The 20,470-nt window shown below is 36.8% G+C and overlaps 4 protein-coding genes across 7 annotated transcripts; 1 reads left to right on the top strand and 3 right to left on the bottom strand.

The window, feature by feature from the left end:
* Positions 1 to 3,037: 3,037 nt before the first annotated feature.
* Positions 3,038 to 6,276, bottom strand: LOC137742404 (uncharacterized). The gene is made up of 10 exons (XM_068482262.2): positions 6,035 to 6,276; positions 5,539 to 5,703; positions 5,256 to 5,436; positions 5,052 to 5,108; positions 4,904 to 4,974; positions 4,555 to 4,633; positions 4,406 to 4,465; positions 4,161 to 4,261; positions 4,006 to 4,066; positions 3,038 to 3,697 (listed from the first exon to the last, which is right to left on the bottom strand). Exons 1-10 carry the CDS (start codon positions 6,166 to 6,168, stop codon positions 3,308 to 3,310), a joined length of 1,299 nt encoding a protein of 432 aa, XP_068338363.2. The 5' UTR covers positions 6,169 to 6,276; the 3' UTR covers positions 3,038 to 3,307.
* A 648-nt stretch (positions 6,277 to 6,924) lies between these two features.
* Positions 6,925 to 10,357, bottom strand: LOC137742731 (F-box/kelch-repeat protein SKIP30). 2 transcript variants are annotated; one of them, XM_068482672.2, is made up of 3 exons: positions 10,044 to 10,357; positions 9,200 to 9,250; positions 6,925 to 8,485 (listed from the first exon to the last, which is right to left on the bottom strand). In XM_068482672.2, the coding sequence occupies exon 3, from the start codon at positions 8,406 to 8,408 to the stop codon at positions 7,371 to 7,373; it is 1,038 nt and encodes a 345-aa protein (XP_068338773.2). In that variant the 5' UTR covers positions 8,409 to 8,485; positions 9,200 to 9,250; positions 10,044 to 10,357; the 3' UTR covers positions 6,925 to 7,370. The 2 variants fall into 2 exon arrangements, with proteins under 2 accessions (XP_068338773.2, XP_088535538.1); XM_088679412.1 differs by having other exon boundaries at positions 8,692 to 9,250; positions 10,044 to 10,268.
* A 4,181-nt stretch (positions 10,358 to 14,538) lies between these two features.
* Positions 14,539 to 17,700, bottom strand: LOC137743851 (non-specific lipid transfer protein GPI-anchored 15). 3 transcript variants are annotated; one of them, XM_088678917.1, is made up of 4 exons: positions 17,292 to 17,700; positions 16,796 to 16,960; positions 16,514 to 16,662; positions 14,539 to 14,889 (listed from the first exon to the last, which is right to left on the bottom strand). In XM_088678917.1, exons 1-3 carry the CDS (start codon positions 17,605 to 17,607, stop codon positions 16,532 to 16,534), a joined length of 612 nt encoding a protein of 203 aa, XP_088535043.1. In that variant the 5' UTR covers positions 17,608 to 17,700; the 3' UTR covers positions 14,539 to 14,889; positions 16,514 to 16,531. The 3 variants fall into 3 exon arrangements, with proteins under 3 accessions (XP_088535043.1, XP_068339885.2, XP_068339886.2); XM_068483784.2 differs by lacking the exon at positions 14,539 to 14,889 and having other exon boundaries at positions 16,208 to 16,662; XM_068483785.2 differs by lacking the exon at positions 14,539 to 14,889 and having other exon boundaries at positions 16,208 to 16,662; positions 16,796 to 16,933.
* An 867-nt stretch (positions 17,701 to 18,567) lies between these two features.
* On the top strand, positions 18,568 to 19,891 carry LOC137743929 (non-specific lipid transfer protein GPI-anchored 16). Its single transcript, XM_068483860.2, has 4 exons — positions 18,568 to 18,977; positions 19,089 to 19,115; positions 19,395 to 19,454; positions 19,563 to 19,891. The coding sequence occupies exons 1-4, from the start codon at positions 18,641 to 18,643 to the stop codon at positions 19,775 to 19,777; spliced, it is 639 nt and encodes a 212-aa protein (XP_068339961.2). The 5' UTR covers positions 18,568 to 18,640; the 3' UTR covers positions 19,778 to 19,891.
* Positions 19,892 to 20,470: the final 579 nt, after the last annotated feature.

The following is a 20,470-nucleotide window of genomic DNA, read 5'->3' as shown; positions in this document are numbered from 1 at the left end:
ACCATTGCCAAGCCCCACTAACATGTCTTCAAACAAGATGATGTTGTCAGTCAATTATTTTTTGGACATGGCTTCTCAGCCCTTACAATTCTCATACATTCTCATCCTCTCCTATTTATACGGTTACGGTTAAATTACGTCAACATTAAATATTACTATTGCCTTTTGTCTTATTATTTCTATAAAAAAATCAATATAAAATGTTGACGTGACTTAACCGTGACCACACAAAATAGAAGGAAATAAGAATTTATAGGAACTGGAAGGACAGAGAAGTCGGGTGCTTATTTTTTTTTGGTAACCCTCAGTTCCAGAGAGAGAAAGAAAGAAAGAAAAATGCAATACATAATTGATCTATTGACTTTGCTCAATTCCTCAAGGCAATGATATTCTTTTCATGCGTAAGATAGGATTGTATTGTCGGCACCAAGGAAAATTTATATTATATTTTACACGCTTATTCAATTCAGAATATGAGGGATTTCAATTAATTAATAAATTCATGGATTTTTAAAGAGTTTAACTGATTTGTAGCGATTTCATGTAAAATTTTGATTCCATTCTCTCGAAATCTCATGAGGAGATGTGAGATTTGTGGATGCTTAAATTACACTACGAAATCTCTTTAATTCCCTCTAATTCCTCAACTTTTTCAAATTCTCTAAAATCAAATAATAATTGAATACACTTGGAATCTTATAAATTTCTTTAAAATCTTAATTGAATACACCAAAATTTCTAAAGATTTTAATAAACTATTTTAAAATCCTAATTGAATACACATTGAATTTCAGAGAATCACTTAAAATCCTAATTGAATACCCCTAAATTCATTAAAAGAATTAAAATCCTTCAAAATCTCAATTGAATACACCTCTTTAGCTAATTTATGGAGTTTCAGAGTTCGTATATTGCATCGTTACATTTATAAAATTATTTCAATTTATGCCTTTTATAATTTGATTGTATGATCATACGTGAGATTGTTAACGTGACAGATGTACGACCAGTTTATGTAAATTACTTTAATTTATGAATTGTATCAATTTATCGATGACCAGACAATCAAACAATCAAATGACATGAAGTGAGTGATTTTAAAATCTGACGGTGCAGTGCTAGAAAATTAAAACCTTGATAAACTTAAAAGGAGGACAATATAGTTATGCAAAAAGAAAAAAAAAAGTTATTGGATTAAGTAGATAATTAATTTACTAAGACATGATTATGTGATCCCTTCTGGTGTCTTCCATTTGTTTTTAGGTGATGATTTGTCGTTACCATGTGGAAGGTGAGAAATGACAGAGGGCAATGAAGTGGAAAAATGGGGTACAAATTTGTTGTAAGATTCCACATCGTTCGGGAGAGAAGAAATGATGTGCTTTATATGTACATGTCCAACTCCTTATAGTAAGATATGTTTTGGGTGGAAATCCAAGAACAAATCCGTGAGGATGTGGCCAAAGCGGACAATATCTTACTATGTAGATTGGGATGTGACATTTGTCTTTTAATGGCGTTATGCATTAGGATAATCACCTTTGATTAATTAAGATAATCAACTTTCTGCGTAAGGATATGCTTGTGGGGTTTATTAAGATGATAATTACAAAATGTTCATAACACCCGGTGGATACAAGCAGACATTTCCCGTACGGATTTGTCTCTGTATTATGATTGTGAAGACCTAATTAGGTGTCGAAATGCACCACCACTTAACTAAACCGTCCAAGGATAAGAGACTATTTCCTAATCCGAAGAGATAATCACTAACCTAATTGCTAGTTATAAAGAGAAACTTGCATGTCACGCACAAAATAGAGACATATACAAGGGCTATGACACCACTTCGTAATGGAAAAGTTAATTTCTTTTGCATCGTAATCACCTTCAAAATAAATTTTTATTTTTTTATCTTTTTATTTTTTGCAAAAGAGAATCAGCTTATGCCTTCGCAAAGCTAGCTCATCTTTCTGGAGGCGGATAAGGCTCACAGAGGCATTTTAGCATTCCCTGACCATTATCATGTAATTCACCAGCGTCATGAATCAAATACAAGAGATGCCTTATGGAACACAGACTTGAAAGGGACACCCCGTAGTGGTGCAAAATCATGATGTTTATGCAAAGAAACGTGCAGGTCACACATGAAGATAAATTTGTCTTTTAATGGCGTTATGCATTAGGATAATCACCTTTGATTAATTAAGATGATCAACTTTCTGCGTAAGGATATGCTTGTGGGGTTTATTAAGATGATAATTACAAAATGTTCATAACACCTGGTGGATACAAGCAGACATTTCCCGTACGGATTTGTCTCTGTATTATGATTGTGAAGACCTAATTAGGTGTCGAAATGCACCACCACTTAACTAAACCGTCTAAGGATAAGAGACTATTTCCTAATCCGAAGAGATAATCACTAACCTAATTGCTAGTTATAAAGAGAAACTTGCATGTCACGCACAAAATAGAGACATACAAGGGCTATGACACCACTTCGTAACGGAAAAGTTAATTTCTTTTGCATCGTAATTACTTTCAAAATAAATTTTTATTTTTTATCTTTTTATTTTTTGCAAAAGAGAATCAGCTTATGCCTTCGCAAAGTTTGTCCATCTTTTTGGAGGTGGATAAGGCTCACAAAGGCATTTTAGCATTCCATGATCATTATCATGTGATTCACCAGCGTCATGAATCAAATACAAGAGATGCCTTGTGGAACACAGACTTGAAAGGGACACCCCGTAGTGGTGCAAAATCATGATGTTTATGCAAAGAAACGTGCAGGTCACACATGAAGATAATAATTCGTTCATTTCCTGACGTTGGTCCATATTCTAGTATTTTGCAGGTAGTAGGCTGTACCACCGGATATACTGTACTGCAGACAAAATTTAAGGCTTAGGAACTGTTCAAGAAAACTTTGGGGTCCCCAATCACATCATGTGTGAGTTTACTTTCACAAAACCCCCGTGTTCGGTTTCTACGATCCACATTGGTTTCAAATGGAGTAAATGCAGGCTACCGAAAATTCTCTCTAAAACACGACCAAGTAACAATTACTGAAGGTGCAAAAGCAATCACTTGAATACAAACCTACTCAAAATTATTGTCCACTCAAGTTGATTGCAAATTGCAAAGGTACAGATTTTCTAATATCTCAAAACAAAACAATCATTTTCTTACAAAGATACGGAAAAACAATTACTAGGGTTACAAGCTAAAGAGTAATACGAGTAGTTCACATTAGGGCTTCTCAAAACCGGTTTCCGGAGGAGCTTTTGACGTTTTAGGAATCCCATCACTGCTTGAGTTTCTTATCATTTCTGGTTCTCTTTCTAAACTCTCGTTTCTCCGTTGAGTACTGCTTTTTTATTAACAAATTGCTCATGGATGTTTTCAAAGCCTCAGCAGCTGTCAAGAAAAAGTTTTCGTCAAAGGACACTCTTCCCTGCAACTTCTCGAGCAATTTCTCACCTCCGGGGATCTCATTGTCTTTCAAAACAATTGATCCGTGCTCAACTGAATCAGGAGTGTTATCCTTAAAGCCAGAGATAACCTTGACACGGGCCACACAAGGGTATTGAGAATCAGGCAATTTAGAGGCACCGGTTACCATCCACAATAATCCTGACGATGAGCTAGTTCCCAAACTTGTAGGAATAAAGGCATCTCCCTCGATAGAAACCACCTGTTCGAATCACACCAAATACAAATGTCTACTTTATGTGCGTGTCTTGACATAGATCTTCAGCAATTTAGCTCCAAGGAGCTATATTTCATGCTAATTAATTAGGTAATTAAGACTTAGGATAAAGGGGTTAACAGGAAGGACAAATGATCAAAATCAATGGTAATGTTAGGCAAGACGAAAAGCGTCTAAAGAAGACAAATTTTTGTGAATGAATTCAACTACAGCTGCTTGATAAGAGGTCAACGTGTAGTTTTATACGGATGCATTCTTACAGTTCAAATTACTTGACTAATCGAGGTCCTTACCTTGGCCACATGGAGTGTTTGGGCAGAAAGATCACAGCTCAACAATATTATTCCTTGCAAACTACAATGGAATACCAAATGAGGATCAAGACAATGAAATAAACAGACAACCGCACAACGAAAAAAGAGACAAAATCCAACAGATAGGAACTTGCCTTTGAACAGCCACTGCAACAAGGGTGCTATCTGGGATGGTGCACAAATTGGTAACGGCCCCATAGCACTCTTCTATTCCTTTGGATTCTAAAAGTCCTGCCTTCAGAATGAAATCAGGTAAATAGCATGCCAACAGAAAATTACAAAACTATCGTACTGCTGGTAAGTATCAGCTAGAGAAATAGGAAAATTTTAGAACAAAGAGGAAAATGGGAATCCCGGAAACTTAGAACTATTGAAGTACCTTTTCCCTAATATCACAAGTGTTTAGGAGAGATCCCGAAGAAATATCCCATAGACGAACCTGAAAGCTCAACGTGGATCGATTACTTTACTGTACACAAGATGCATGCAGAAGAAATTCAAAGACCAAGTGTTACTATGATTACTTACTGTCGAATCACCACTTCCAGAGACAAGAAACCCCTGGAGGCATTCCTGAGTGCAAACAAAGGCAAGGCATGAAACAAACCTGCCAATAGATGCACAAAAGTGAAGATAAGTGAACATTTAGTTGCAAGAAGATTTCCAAAACATGTTTTATGTCGAATTGCTAACTTAATAAGAAACACCAAGGCCTGTCTATTTAAATTTGAGTTCACTGCATGTTTTGTGCATATCGCGTTGAGGTTTAAAGGAAATCCCTGACTAAGAACATAGCAAGTACAATTGTTTGCATAAAGCTTCTTCATTATCTATATAGTTTGTCTGCTGTCTTATAACAGAATAAATAGCCACCCACTCTGTATGACCAAGGGAGAAACTTTGTATCTCGTGAGCTCCATCTAAAGGCTTCTTGGGAAACACTGTAACCTGCCAGAAGAAAAATCATGTAAACTATTTGCAAATGTAGCTATCAGATTACTGAAAGGGTTGTAATGCTGGATTACTCGAATTTTGAAATCCCGGTCAGCACTAACAAAAAACCGTCCATCTGGTGAAAATTCCTGTCAAAATTACAATGTTAATTACTACTCATCTCATGAATATCTGGTGGTCATAGAAACAATGTCCACCTACAATATAAGAAGAACCATTAGTATTTATGCGAGAGTAAGAAACAAATAAATCCCGAGCAGTAGAAAATAAATCACCAGGCTTGTTATGATGCTACAATAGTGAGAAAGCAGTGGTGCTGCCTTCTTATTAACGGAAGCTTGATTTCCATCAGACACATCCACATCCACAACCCAAACAACCCCAAACTTGTCAGCAAAACAAACATAGGAACCGTCACTGCTTATGGCAACTGCACTCACTCTTTTCTCCGAGCACCTATATCGAAGATAAGTGGAAATAATATCGAATGATTTCGATGATATGATCCTCAAAATGACTCATAAGAGTACCAATATCACGGGAGTTTCAATAACTTACACAGTGGTAATGCAGCGCCAAGATTCAGTCAACCATATCTTGACGGTTTTATCATCACCAGCCGACACAAATAGCTTCCCGTCAGCTCCGTAGCGAATGGCTCTTATCGAATCCTTATGAAGGGAACTACCAGAATCATCTACCAAAGAAACCGCACAACCCCCACTGTCACACAAACATTAAGCAGTTATTTTGCTAAAATTGATTAATTTCCTCATAAAATCACATAAAAACAGCTAATTAAGTATTAAATTACAACGGGAAACTGAATTTACAACTTCCAATTTTCCTGACAAATTACTCAAATCCAAACAGAGCATAAAGTTCAAAACTTGACCAAAACTGACACTCTGTTCTACATGTACAATTGAAAATACAAAGAGACCGACGCCGTTTCAATCTTCAGGGGCTCACAGTTGAATCGTATTGCATTTCAATGGGGCCAATTTTTAGAATCCAAAGGAACAATGCACAGAGACAAGGGGAAATAGCTTACAGGAGGTCGAAGACACGGAGGTCCGACCCGACTGCGACTGCGACGGAGCTCTGGGTGGGGTGGACGGCAATTAAGGCTGGGGCCACCTCAGAATCCTTGTTGGTCTCACCGTTTTCCATCGGCGTGTCCTCCATTGTTGCTCAGAGACGGCTCTGGTTGGCGCTCGTCCTCTTCAGGGTTTTGAGTTTTGACACCAAAATTGGGGTTTATCTTTTGGGTTTGTAGAAAGCCCATCTAATTGTATTTGGGCCCAATGGCCCATTAAAATAAAGGGTTTGAAGTAGTGATTGAAACTACGAATTTGTTACAATTACATTATTTCTAAAAGGTTGAAAGTGTTTTCTAATAACCAAAAGTAATTCCAATAAACGGTCACAATTAGATAATTTCTGAAAGGTGAAAAGTATTTTCTAATAACCAAAAGTATTTCCGATAAGCGGTTTTAGAGAAGCAAATGAAGTTTTGATTGATTATGTTCACATTTTTAATAATAAAAGCAACAAAAGAAACTTTAGTAGGACAACTGCTCTGGTGTGGAAGAAATTTTTAGTATGCCAGAAACACGACCCTTAGTACACTTAGTATCAAATACAATTGGTTAAGAACTTTTTTTTTCAAGTTTTCAACTAATTGTATTATTACACTTGGTATACCAAGCTGTGTTCCCAACACATTGAAAAGTCTCTCCTGACATGAAGCGAGATCAATGTGGAGTCAGACAAGCCTATAATTACAATCCCTTCGTGCTTATGTAAGAGGTGGTCTACTAATGAAGCGGTTAAAGTGTCTCTACCCCTATTTTTCTCGTTTTTGTAGTACAACTTAACGTCCTTGGTTCAATTGGCATCACATTGGATCAGCGTATCATAATTATATAATCAAACAAACTAGGAAATTGGATTGATTTGATTTTTTTTTCCGAATATATAGATCACATTCTATAAATGACTTGTTGAACAACATAGGTTTCCCCATCAAATAAACATGAATGAAAGAAATTTATATAAGAAGCAGAGACATACAAGAAGATTCTAAAGGAAGAAGAAAACAAGTGCTTGGTCCATGAGATCGTTCGTTCATATAATTCTTGAACCACTGAACTGTTGCCTCTTCCGCCGGCGCTTCGGCCTAACTTCGGATATAAGAGTTCCGAGGGGAGCACAAGCCGATGATCGTAACGTGACACAAGGCCGACCGACGATAACATAAGGGCAGCAGGCATAAGGCCAATTCCTTCTAGCAGGAATGAAACAACAAAAAGGCAGCTGGCATTACGCCAATTCCTTCTAGCAGGAACGAAAACACAACAACAAACGACGACCAGAACAAATGAAACCTAAATTCTCAACTGCGCACAACCATAAACGCTTCCTTTGCACCGTGTCATCGGAGCAGCCTGGCGCCAAGTTGGCCTTTCACCTCCGATCGTGAGAACATCAACGTCTGATATTTGCTTGATTTCCGAGGTCCCATGTTCAGAGAGAATCACCCCACCAATCACATAAATTTCATCTCCTAGTCCAGCCATTGCAAACCCAACTCTGCCACCGAACTCAGAAGCCGAAACCAATACCTTCGATGATTCTCTGTCTTGCCTGGAGATTACTCCATGGCTCATCACATAGAGTGCATCCTTAATGACTGTCATTGGACCCTGTTGCCAACCATAATCCTCTACCGTCCAATGAAGCCCAACATTGTCGAAGACTTGCACCGTTGATAAACCCCTGTGCAAGACATACATCTTTTCTCCAATCACTATCCCCGAGCATACTGAATTATGAGATAAATGCAGATCAGGAATTGGAGCCCACAAATCTTTGTTAGGGTCATACATTTCTGCTAGAGAGATTGATTTCCGGCAGCTGGTTAAGCCCCCTGCAACAACAATCTTTCCACCTAAAACACAGCATGCAAACATTGCACGAGGAACAAGCATAGATGCACGTGGGGCCCATTGCCTAGTTACAGGATCATATGACCAAACCTCACTGGTTGAAAAGGTACCATGGTCACCAGTCTGTGGGTCAACAGCATCACTGCCACCACCAAGAACAAACAGCTTTCCAGCAGTAAAGACAGTGCCGAAGTTGGAAAGGTTTTTTATTTTAGAGGGGAGAACAGGAAGCGTAATCCAAAGGTCTCGACGAGGGTCATATAGTTGCCATAGATTATCTGGTTCATTAGCAGACACACATAATAGATCCTCACATGAGCCAACTTCCTGTCGAACTCTAAAAAGTTCAGTGCTATGAATGGCAGCTTGCCAAGAACGAGAAACAAGCTCCAACTTGGGATGGAGATAGAAGGGAACCCATGCAAGGCACCTAAGGGCAACAGCGTCAGGGAGACCTTCTATCAGTTGTTCAGACATAATAATCACAGTTCATCTGTTTCAGTTGATCCTTCGCTGCTGACTGTTGCCACGCTAGGGCAGCACCGCAAAACAACCTGAAACATCAAAATATGAGGTTATGCCGAGAAGAGAATATTGATTTCAAATTTTCAAAATCAAAGTTTCAATGACAGTGTATTAAGATCAAAGAAGGTGCACGATAAAGGTCACTGTATTTTCTATCAAACTTCATAAGTAATCCGCAAATAAATGCCACAAATTGCAACAAAAACTTCTAACAAAACCTCAAAATGAATATCACCTTGTCAATTGTGTTGCAAATTTCAACGCCCTTATGTGCATGTACAGCTACGAAAGACAATAACAGTGTAACATAATCTCAAAAAGTGAAATGGGTTTGATTCTCAATCACCAACGTTATCATCGAGGCCCAAAATAAAAGAAAAAAAAAATGTCATCATTTACTAAAAGCATCTATCATCCTCATGATACTGCTAAAACATCCTCAAGGACCTTTACATTTGTATCCTGCAGTGCATAAATGACAGCATGAAGACCATAAAACGTTTGTTAAGTTTCAAAATGTCGAAACATAATGTACTTCATTCAAACGCACGCTATCATGTAAATTAAATGTTGTAGATATGGAAAAACAAAATAATATAAGGTAAAACAAATTCTGCACAAATCATGATAAGAAAACAAATGCCAACATCAGAAATCTTAGCCACTGAGATTTGTTACCGTGCTGATATTGTGATATAACAAAAAATAGCTGCATGAGAGTATGACTGCTCTCTGTTACTTACCAGTTTTAGCGTGACGTAAGCAAAACAATTCTCTTCTCTATGCAGAAATTCCTACAAAAACAAAGAGAAAGTTAAAAAATTTGAACTTTGAGATATAATAGCTTGTATAAACGATGTTCAAAACAAGAAATCTAACAAGTAATAAAAGATATCTCACAGTACAAGACTACTCACATTCTAACACATTAGCTTTCAACTAAACTAGTTGTCGGTCCGAAAATTCTTGAGCATTCAAGCATACACCACTGTAAGCTATGACATAACTATTTGGATTAAGGTGGATTGACACACTAAACGAAAAGGCATCGGTTCAAAACCCGTTAACTTTGTAAGAGACCTTTGTTATCAATTCCAAATGAGAAACTAAAACGCACAAACAAGAAATGAGGCAATAGGTAATTAAAAAAAATCCAACAGACTCCACCATTTAAGCATGATCCAGGCCTCATGCAACAAAATTGGTATGAACTCACATGCTAATACCTATGCAACAAAAGCATGAAACTTTTGTTTCAACTTTCAACCCAAAAAACAGAACCAATCAAATTCGTTCACCAATTGATGCACAAAGCACACGACTTTGAAACTCAATCCCTACTATTACACTAAAATTCTTGACCTTTAACACGAAACCCACCTCCAATTCCACATAACAAAAACTGGGCAATCAATAATTTCAACTCCAACTAAAAATCTATCACAATTCACCAAAAATTATGGTAAAAATTTCTAATTACAACTGAAACAACTCTAATCACATATCAAAATTTGTTTTTCCTTGCCCATGAGAGAGAGGGAGAAAGATAGAGAGAGAGAGAGAGAGAGAGAGAGAGAGTGGATGTACCTGTAATTCGGGGACCGGGTGAAGAACACAAAGATTTGTGCTTTGCTGCTCAAATTCCTAGAGAGAGAGAGAGAGAGAGAGAGAGAGAGAGAGAGGGTAGCGTTTGGTTTTCTAGGCTGAGAGGATGACTTTTAAGAGCTCAGGGAAAACGCCGACTTACAAAGTCCAATGTTATTTGTGCTTGCTGTTTGCTTGTAAGGTAACGCGAGATAATTCGATCGTTACAGCGACGGATTGGAAAATTGGGGAACTTCTTGGGATTTTCCTCTTTCACTTAACCCTAATAACTTAATAAAATAAACATTTGTGGATATTCTTAAATTCCTAGTTCCTCTTTGCTTCTCCTCTCCTCCTGATTTCCTTCGCGCTTTGCCATGGCATTTTGGTTATTTTTGGTTCGTCTTAGGCTGAGACGTGTATGACACACTCTTGCAAAATCTCACTGAAATGAGAAAAATTTACGTAATGACATATAACTATGTTATTCGGGCCAAGCTTTGTCCAAAAGTATGAGGTTTCTTGTATTTTTGTTTTCTCCGAACTTCATGTCGGTCCACTCAACTCTATGATGATTTCATTAAATGTGAGAACTACTTCAGTTCGTTTTCTATATCTAAAAAAAGGCTAATATCTATGTACAAATAAGAGTACTAGGGTCAAATATATCACTTTAAAGTTAAATATCATTTTAAAAAAGAAGACTAATATACACCAATAAATCGGTCACATATTTTAATATAGCCATAAAATTCAAAAACACTAAACGGGTAATACATCGTATATGACTTACAGTTTAGTTTTTTTATCATTATGTATTTTTATATTGAAGAATTCGTGTTACATTGTAGTTATATTTTTAATAAACAAAAAAATGATATATCTTCATATATTTTAGTTGGCATGTCCATTGTTTTGAATTGAGATTTATCATCTTTTTCTGTCCTTTCCAAAATATTTCCGAATTTTATGTGATCTTTTGTGGAGGGCATATTCCGTACATTCTGCAGAATGAGTAATTTGTAGGACTTTTCTTCCAATATATTAATTAGAAAAAATGGTACCTAATAGCAATATACCTTGCCGTGTGGAAGGTTAGATGCATTGATGTTTTGACTCCAGATACAGCCTTCCTTCCTTGGCATAGGGGGCACGGTGGCGGTCTGTGTGCTGCGTGTAAATGAAGCAATTTGACAGACCTACAAAAGTGCTTTTACGAAAAGTTCTTCTATACAAGAACATTTTTATATATTGATTTTTGATTAATTTACTTAAGGAACACGGTTTTATAGGTCAAAGCTCATGATTTTGTTGTTGATAGGGTTGTTCTTTCAGCTTCATCGTACATAATTATATATGTTCATATTGTTGAAATCGAGATTTGACTTCATTTGAAGGCTTCTTCGGAGTACCACCGTTTTAGTGGTGACAAAGTTAATTAATCTGTTTGTTGTTTTGGTACAAGCAATTATTTCAGTACTTGGTTTGTATTGTCCATGGAAACGTAGCAAACTCGGTGGCTGTTTTATTTCAATTCAATAAGGAGATAATATGTGAGTGAAGTAACAAATCATGTAAGGATTTATAAGAGGTTAGTTATTTTTTATTTTGTTAAATGGTTTTATGGTAAAATCTCAAATTTTTTCATGGTATCAGAGCAAGTTTGCCACGTGTAAAGCTTAAAGGCTACACGTGCTTTACGTCACCTGTTTATGTTGTTCACGTGTTAGGTTTGAAAATTCATTACACGTGATGTGGGTATGTGAAAATGTGAGGACAAAGTCCCACATCGATGAGGGACCAAACCATGCAAGGGCCTACAATTAAGGGGTCCCACATTGGTGAGGGACCAAACCATGCATGGTTCACGTGTGTCGAATTTTCAAACATTACACGTGAACAACACAAATTGAATGACGTGGAACACGTGTGGCTATTAGGCTTCACATGTAGGGCAACCTGTTCTAATACCACCAAGAAAGTTGGGGGTTACACCATAAACCAATTGGCACTATAAAATGGAGCATAACCTCTTATAAGTTCTTGCATAATAGAATCTCAACTTTCTTCAAGATAATCAATCATTTCGGACAAGAAGCAATAAATTATACAACCGCAATTTTTGACAGAAACGGTATTAGAACTTCATTCAAAAAACCAAAAGGAAGCGATTACAAAACAGGCCATCAAGCCAAACGGCGAAGCCTGTTAGAAAGCAGTCAGGATCCCTATCATAAATTAAGGGCCTAGAATAGGCATGTAATCAGTTATTAATATTTATATATTTCCTTCCTTTCCTGTATAGTAGTATTGCAGGATCAGTTGCTTGTTTATAGGGAACGCTCTGTATAAAGTTAGTAGACTAATATCAATACCATTATTCTGGCCAATTCTATTCCTCAGTCATTTGATTAGATTTTAGTTTTACAAAGCCCAAGTCAATTACCAACCGGAATAGCTTAAGACAAAAGAGAGAGACATAAGGCAATACACAACCAGAAATCACGTTATCATACTTGTCACTACAATATGAAGATAGCCAATCCCATCCTTAACTCTCGAGAAGTACTCTTAATCGAGGATATATCCCGTTGTATATAATAATGTGTCGTAACCCTAAAGGAACACCAAAAGCTTACAATATGCAAAAATTGGAACAGCAATATGGCACCCTATAGTTTAAGGAGTAATCTAGCTAGATACATCCATGGCATAAGAGCTTAGAAATTGGCTGTGGATGTTGAGGCATATGATGCAACGAAGAGCAAGAAGAACAGCAGAGAAAATGCCAACTTGTTAGTATTTGCATCTTAAGACCCCACGTCTGTTGATGGCGAAGGAGAAGCTGCTGGAGCGGAAGACCCTGCAAACTCATGATTAAAAGTCAACCAATAAAGTTTCCTAAACCCTGGACAAGCACGAAGATTTATCATCTTGCACTCCTGTGTTATAGAAACATAAACCAGAATAATAATGTTATTTAGATGCATGAAAGTGAAAACACTGCTGACACATTTTTTTTAATAGAACCATACGAGGAATGTGGCCGGTTTTGTGTGTCTAAATTGAAGTACTCAAAAGAAAAATGACATTCGAAGGAGTGCAAAATGAATTTTTTTTCTTCTATCGACAATAACACTTCATTCTATATACCGTTGCAGCGGCTAACCGGCGGAGTTTGGACATTGCAGGCAGAGGGGAGAACCAAGGCCTGAGTCTGATTGATGGTCACACCAAGTGAAGAAGCACCTCCATTGAGAACCTCACAGAGGCACTGTGGCTGAGAGCTGACTACATTGGCAAACTGTGAGCAACATGAGGAAGATGGGGATGATGAGTTTCCTGTTACATAATCAAGGCATGGGGACATGCTAATTATCACATTGGTGCAACTTGAAGATTGAGCAACAACTCTGCCTCCTTCCCACAAAGCCATAAAAAAGATCAAAGTTAGCACCATTAATTCATTAATCCTCCTCCTAAATGCCATTTGCAAGTGAAATTAAGTAAATATTTCTGTGAAATTTGAGAAAATAAAGAGGGGTTTCGATGGTGAGTTTATCTGGGTTTAGTGTAAGAAGGGGGTTTTGGGATTTGTATGTATAAAGGGGGAGATTGTGAAGTAAAGAGAGGCAGCTGGGTTTTCTTTGGTCACCAACTTTCCTACTTTGTAACAGGTTTTATTATTAGTTAACCTAAAAATTTAGGAGGGGTTATTTATAACTCCGGTCTATAGTAGTATTATTTTTCTCTATAAGTGAGAGGCTTTAAGTTCAACTGTCGCAAATGATGAACTCGTTATCAATTTATTGACTAGCATATTGTGTGACTTAACTTCCATAGCCCAAAATAAGTGTAAATATCAACTTCGTTCGTGTATATATATCATTGTTTAAAACAAATAAAAAAAATTTAAGATTGGGACTATGATGATTTAATTAATAGAGTTACCTAGTCCAATGTTTCTTTTCACCAGTTTGATTTAGCTTTTATAATATTTTAAAGCATGTCTAATTATTTTATCAGCCAACAGAGGATCCTTAGGATCTGTGAATCTTGTCCGTTCATCGTACATCGTACGGTTAGTTTTTGTCAAGTACTGTTTATGTTTATTTTTAAATAAAAATATTTAAAAAGATTTTTAATTGTACGATATACGATGAATACACATGATTTTTGAATCCCTGGGATCCTCACAAAGAGGATCCGGCAAAAATCCGAACTCTTTTATCAGATCATTCGTGTATGTTGCTTAGCTTTTTTTTTTCTTTGACTATATGTATGTGGGGGTAAGGACGATGGGACACACGTCTTTTACACACATTTTGTAGGGCTTGTTTTGTAATGTGGTTCAACGACCTGAACCGTTTATATTTTAATTCATCTTTCATAGATAATTATTGTAAAAAAAAGAAATCTAAACAAATCTAAGATCATTAAGCCAATCATGTTTAGTGAAAAAAAAAGGACCAGTACGATTTAACACAAAAACAATAAATTTAGTCCAACGAACATACGGCTTCGGATTTAAGTGATTTTGCTAGAGGTCATATTTGAGAGAATATCTAATAAATAGACGATTAGATCATTAAAATACATTACGTAGTAAGTCTCATAAAAAAGTGTATAAAAAATGTGTCTCTGGATAACCCATGTGTATGATGCTTAATGCGACCGTCCAGTGAAAGCAGGCCAACCTCCCTGATTAAGTTTGGTGTGCTCTGGGATTATGTGGCCTCCTAAAGCTCAAAGTCGACGACGGCAAGAAGAATAAGAAAAGGAGAGGCGGTTGTGGCGAAAAACTACTTCTCATGGGATATTCGAAAGTTTAGAAAACTCACATTTAAACCTGCACATCGTTGTTTGATGAAATGAGAGGAGGCAAAAAAAGCCAATGGATTTCATTTTCCATGAAAGCAAAGAACCTGTGCAGATGCTAACTGGACCAAGGGAATAGCATCTTATATATTATTTGATTGAGAAAACATAAGAATTTGTTGAATCCGCACATAAATAGTTATCTTCTAGAACATCATATCATTTTAAATGGCCCAAATGGGTGACCAAAATCAAAGTTTTGGTCCCTGAAGAGGATTGGGATTTATTGCGTAGAGAATCGAAGTTCAACAAATTAAAATTGAGTAGCGTTAAATCAACTAGTTATCTAACATTATTAGTGATCCAATACTTTGTGTGGTTACACTTTTTAATTTCGTATTTTCATTTTTCAGTTTTCTTACTACAAAAAGGTATTCTAAATTATTCTGGTCTATGTAGAACGTAATTTTGTAGCCTTTATTTGCAATCTTCAAATAAAAAATTCATTATCAAATGTTAAAAGTACAAACAAATGATATAAAGAGAAACACACACTACAAGTACAAATAGGGATCTCCTTCTCTCAGACCATCTTCAAGATGACAATTCATCTCAAGACTGTCACCCAAGTCCATCACCAAGTCAAGATGGTGGATATCACTATTACATTTATGAGTTTTCGATTTTATTAAGTTTATGTGGTTTATCAATTGTTTTTTTTTTTTTTTTTTTTTTTAAGTTTATGCGGTTTATTAATTGTCATTTGTATTAAGTTTATGTGGTTTATTAAATGTCGTTTGTATTAAGTTTATGTGGTTTATCATGATTTTCATGTATTGATTTAGTGATTTTTCAAAATTTATCAGAATTTAAATATTTTGAGGTTAAAAATGTTCATATAATTAATTTAGGATAGTCTACATAATTTTTTTTTTAAAGTTAATTTAAAAAAAAATTAGCCTTAATTCATTTTTTGATAATTTCGGGCTAAAATTTTAGGCCAGAATGGTTGGAGCACAAAAACTGTTTCTGGGCTAAAACCTAAATTTTCTGGGCTAAATATTTTTAGGTTTTAGGTCACCATTGGAGATGGTCTAAGATTCAAGAGAGAAAAATTAAAATTCTTGTCTCTAAGAAGAGCACTAATAAAATGAAATCAAGGTTCTAAAAAATGCTAGGCGCTAGTCAGACGGCGAGCTGGGGCCTAGCGCCTAGGTGGCTAGGCGGGCGCCTAGGCAGGTTTAAGTAAATCTATTATATTTCGTGTAAATAAGTGTCTGTTAAAATATATATAATTTTCTTATAAACTACAAAATAGAATACCATATATATTAGGAAGTATTGGAATATAATGAAAACATGGGGAAAATGCATATAATGTGTATTTATTTAAGTATTCAACAAGTATTTTACAATTTATTGAAAAAAAAAAAATGCAAAATGAAAGTTATCTATTTTCTGTCTAAGTGAGTTGCAACCTAGATGGGCACCTCAGCAGGTCTAGGCGCATTTTCTTAATTTTCAAACGCATAGGCATTAATCGAAGTGGTGACCAACCGTCTAGCACCTAGGTAGGGATTTTTAGAAGAGTGAATGAAATGAAAAGAAAAGAAAATGTAGTGAAACATTGGAGAACTAGATCGCATGCTCCAAACCTCTGCAGAGAAGAAGACTCAAAATTTGGAGAGAGAAGAAGCACATGACATAACAAAAACGAGGAAGAGCACAAAGTGAAGAGGTGCTCTGCTGGTGCTTCCGTCGGATGTGTTACCGTTTGAGGATGGGACTGTTTTTGAACCTCCTCCTGCATTAATACATGTCATGTTAGTATTTCGGGTCTAAGTTGACAATGTGACAATATAACATGTTAGACTATTTGAGAAGACAACATTTCACGACACATGTCACTGTAGTTGATATGGAATAATATCTTATACCTGAAGATGAAGGAATGTCCGAGGCTGATGGCGAAATGGATGCTTCAGGAGTAGAAGCTTCTGAAGGTGTTTCATTGGAGGAAGCTGCTGGCGAACTTGCTGGAGGATTTGATGATGAAGTTGAGGGTCCATTGGCACCTGATGAAGTTGAAGGTCCATTGGCACCTGCTTTAATCAAATCAGTTCCAACTTATTACTATAAAATACCTTATTGTAGGGTCAATTGTTGAGAATGAACACACACTGATGGGAGGAGAGACATTGCATGTGCTTATAAGTAATTGATCGTACTCTCCAATTACCAATTGATTTATGATAGAACCTCAGCTTTGTTCATCAATACCTGAATAATATAAGCTATTTTGGCACTCATGGTTTAACTTCTAACACTTCAATTTGAATATTTTATATTTATTTATTATCTAGATTCATTGTCGACTGCAATGAGATAAACTGAAACTGCGAAAATCACTACTCTATGATAATTTCAACTTACCTTGACATCGGCTAGGGGGAGGAGTTTGCACTTTGCAAGCACCGGGCAATGACAAAGCAAGTGTTTGGTTTATGGTGATGCCCAATGAGCTTGCACCGTTGACCAAAGAGCAAAGGCACTGAGGTGATGACTGGACAACATTAGAGAGCTGTGAGCAGCAAGAAGATGAAGGGTTTGCTGAGCTTCCAGTAACGAAATTGAGGCATGGAGCCAGGCTTGTGATTGTGCTGGTGCAGCTTAACTGAGCCATGGCTCCACTCCATAGCATGGACCCAAGGACCAGGGCTAGAACCATCTCAATTCCTTTGAATGCCATGGTCAAGTGGACTTGTTTGAAAATAATGAGGAGATGGACTTGGTGATTAAACTTTCAAAAGATGTGTAATTTGTATATTTGTGATTTGGGGTTTGAGTGAGGAAAGATAAGGGATGATATGGGATTTGTATAGGGAACTTTCTTTTTGTAGAGACAATAAGATTGGTGTATTTGGGTGGCCAAACTTCAACTGACTTGGTGTTGTTGGCATCTAAAAAGAGCTTTTCAATAAATTAAGATAAGAAACTGTCATTATTTGAACCAATTATGCTCTAAAATCAGATTACCTACTTTAGATTTTGGACCCGCCCAGTAACTTGTGTGTCACCCTATATAATTGGGGTAATGATATTCACACACCCTTTTATTACCTTCCATATACTCTTGTTAATTTTTGTCTATTGATCTTCAATTTATTCGATCCGATGCTCGAAAATTAAGAGGTGTGTGTGAGAAGTAAAAATAAATATGTAAATAACTTAATCCTACTTATAAGTGAATCAAATTTATGTAAGCAGAGCATCAAACATTTGGCAAATGGCTTGTAACTTGAGTTGTTAAAAGTACTAATTCCTACACTCAAAGCAGCTCAAGCTGTTAAATTAGTGTACCATTGCACCCAAGGTTCTCTATCCTCACTGTGTTAATGGATTTACATTAAGTAACCAAGTCAAAAGTTAACTACAAAAACTTCAATAGGGGTTTTCGATCACGTCATTTATTAAACGTCTTTTACAATGTTGTAAAATCCATTTATATTTTGGTCTCACCTAACCTTATACCTAGTCACACACACTACTTCTCACCATGTAGAACTATGCTATAATTAAAGGATTCGCCAAGTATATGAACAAATTAGTTAAAGTTGTTGAACTCCAAAACCCATTTCAAAACCACTCCTTTTTGTTTTTTCACTCAAAACCTCTCTATTTCGTCAGCTATATATAAACTATCTCCTCAACTTGAGCCAAGCCCAACTAAGTTCTAAATCCCAGTATTTCAATTCCCAAAGCCTTTCATTGAAGACAAACTCATGGACTCATTCAAGGATTTTCGATTGAGTCTAATCCCAATTACCCTCCTTATCATTTCACTAAGATGGGTTAATGGGCAGATTAGTACACCATGCACAGCCTCAATGATAAGCAGCATCACTCCATGCGTAAATTTCATCACCGGGAGTACAAGCAGCGGCTCACCACAGACAGCCGGATGCTGCAATTCGTTAAAGTCAATAATGGGCACCGGCATGGACTGCGCATGTCTTCTTATAACCGGCGGTGTCCCTTTCCAACTGCCCATTAACCAAACCCTTGCGCTTTCTCTTCCTCGAGTTTGTGGGATCGGAGCCGTCCCACTGCAATGCAAGGGTACGTACTCACATAATTTTAAGATTTTTCTAATAATGTGTTATATACTTTAAGTGACAAATTGACTTGTTTAAGAAATCTAATTTTGCGATATTTCTTCTTAATTTGCAGCCACTGGTAGTCCTTTACCTGCTCCAGGTATGTTAGAATTCATGTTATTCTAAGAACGTAAAAATTTAGGCCTTGTTAGGTGGTTGAGACAAGACACGACTAATCAATTAAAATGACCTATTTGTCGTGTCCTTTGTTTGGTTAACTTGTACATGTTAAGACTGGACTTATTAAATTCGGCAACAGTCCGACATTTGTGACTAACACATCCCATCTGGATCGGGTGAGACTCTATAGTCCAATCCCGGCCACCAAACGGGTCATTTCGCAATGTGCCAATGTGTTAACTAGTACTTGAACTGGCAGGTTCTGGGTTGCTAGTGCCAACACCCGCACCAACAGCTTCTTCACCTCTAAGTCCAGGAGGTAATAATTATTGATTACTAGCTAATTTTTCTTTCAAATTGCAAAGAAAGTTTTAAGTCTCTTTCTGAAGGCTAATACTAACGTTAATCTATTGGAATTGATGGGCAGCTTCTATGGCGGTTGCAGCAGGTCCTGCACCAGAATCTGGAACATCTGATGATCTGCAGCCAGCATCTCCATCAGATGAACCAGAAGCTCCAACACAAAGTACCAAAGGAGTCGGAAGACCACAGCTGACCCCATCAGCATCTAGTTTAACCGATGTTCCCCCACCATCTTTCCTACTGATAATTTTGGGAATTATGGTTTTCAAGTCCTACTAATACCTCTCTAGCACATGCTTTTTGTATGGTTTATCACATCTACAACTAATAAGAGGATTGTTATAAGATCATTAATTTATACCGTCTTGATTGGAATGGTGTAAACTTGATAAACATTGTTAGCTTGGCTCATATTATGTTTAACTATTTGGGGCGAGCGATCATGTGTGGTAGCTAGTCAAACGATACGTACAATGGCGAATCCAGTATATCTTCCTCTTGGGATTAAGACGGAGTTCGCATGACATTTGAGGCATTTTTTCAGTCACCTTGCCGTTCCATGCTTAAAGGAGAACATAAAAGGAAAATTAGACAATTTCATGTTCAACAGTGGTGAGGTGGACAACTGCAAAAACTCGCCCAACCAAGTATCAAGCCCTCGTGTATAATCAATTGTCTTAAATATTCCATACAATACCACGTATTCTTTTATATTAATTTTCCTGAAAAGTTGATGTCAATCCGCATTTAAAAATGGAGGAGAAAAAACTAGAGTGCAAAGAAAGAGGGGTTTTCTTGGTGAATTTTGTATAAGGCATTCGGACACCACTCCTAATCCCATGAAAGTGTGAGGATATGAGACAAACTGTCCTCACATCATCAACTCTCAACATGCCCTTGCACGTATGGTCAATTTTCAAGTCGATACATGAACAACAAATTGGGTGACGTGTGAGCACGTGTGACCCTTAG

The sequence above is a fragment of the Pyrus communis genome, chromosome 11, assembly GCF_041283825.1.
Source record: "Pyrus communis isolate YQ-2024b chromosome 11, ASM4128382v1, whole genome shotgun sequence".
In the NCBI taxonomy this organism is placed as follows: Eukaryota; Viridiplantae; Streptophyta; class Magnoliopsida; order Rosales; family Rosaceae; genus Pyrus; species Pyrus communis.
This window is presented reverse-complemented; position numbering and strand designations above follow the sequence as displayed.

Coding starts and splice junctions, on each gene's coding strand:
- LOC137742731 (XM_068482672.2), bottom strand. CDS start 8,408: ATGTCTGAACAACTGATAGAAGGTCTCCCTGACGCTGTTGCCCTTAGG.
- LOC137743851 (XM_088678917.1), bottom strand. CDS start 17,607: ATGGCATTCAAAGGAATTGAGATGGTTCTAGCCCTGGTCCTTGGGTCC. Junction 16,961..17,291: donor TCCCCCTAGCCGATGTCAAG/GTAAGTTGAAAT, acceptor TGATTAAAGCAG/GTGCCAATGGACCTTCAACT. Junction 16,663..16,795: donor GGACATTCCTTCATCTTCAG/GTATAAGATATT, acceptor GTATTAATGCAG/GAGGAGGTTCAAAAACAGTC.
- LOC137742404 (XM_068482262.2), bottom strand. CDS start 6,168: ATGGAGGACACGCCGATGGAAAACGGTGAGACCAACAAGGATTCTGAG. Junction 5,704..6,034: donor CTCCGTGTCTTCGACCTCCT/GTAAGCTATTTC, acceptor TTTGTGTGACAG/TGGGGGTTGTGCGGTTTCTT. Junction 4,975..5,051: donor ACCGGGATTTCAAAATTCGA/GTAATCCAGCAT, acceptor TTCTTCTGGCAG/GTTACAGTGTTTCCCAAGAA.
- LOC137743929 (XM_068483860.2), top strand. CDS start 18,641: ATGGACTCATTCAAGGATTTTCGATTGAGTCTAATCCCAATTACCCTC. Junction 19,116..19,394: donor TAGTCCTTTACCTGCTCCAG/GTATGTTAGAAT, acceptor TTGAACTGGCAG/GTTCTGGGTTGCTAGTGCCA. Junction 19,455..19,562: donor TTCACCTCTAAGTCCAGGAG/GTAATAATTATT, acceptor ATTGATGGGCAG/CTTCTATGGCGGTTGCAGCA.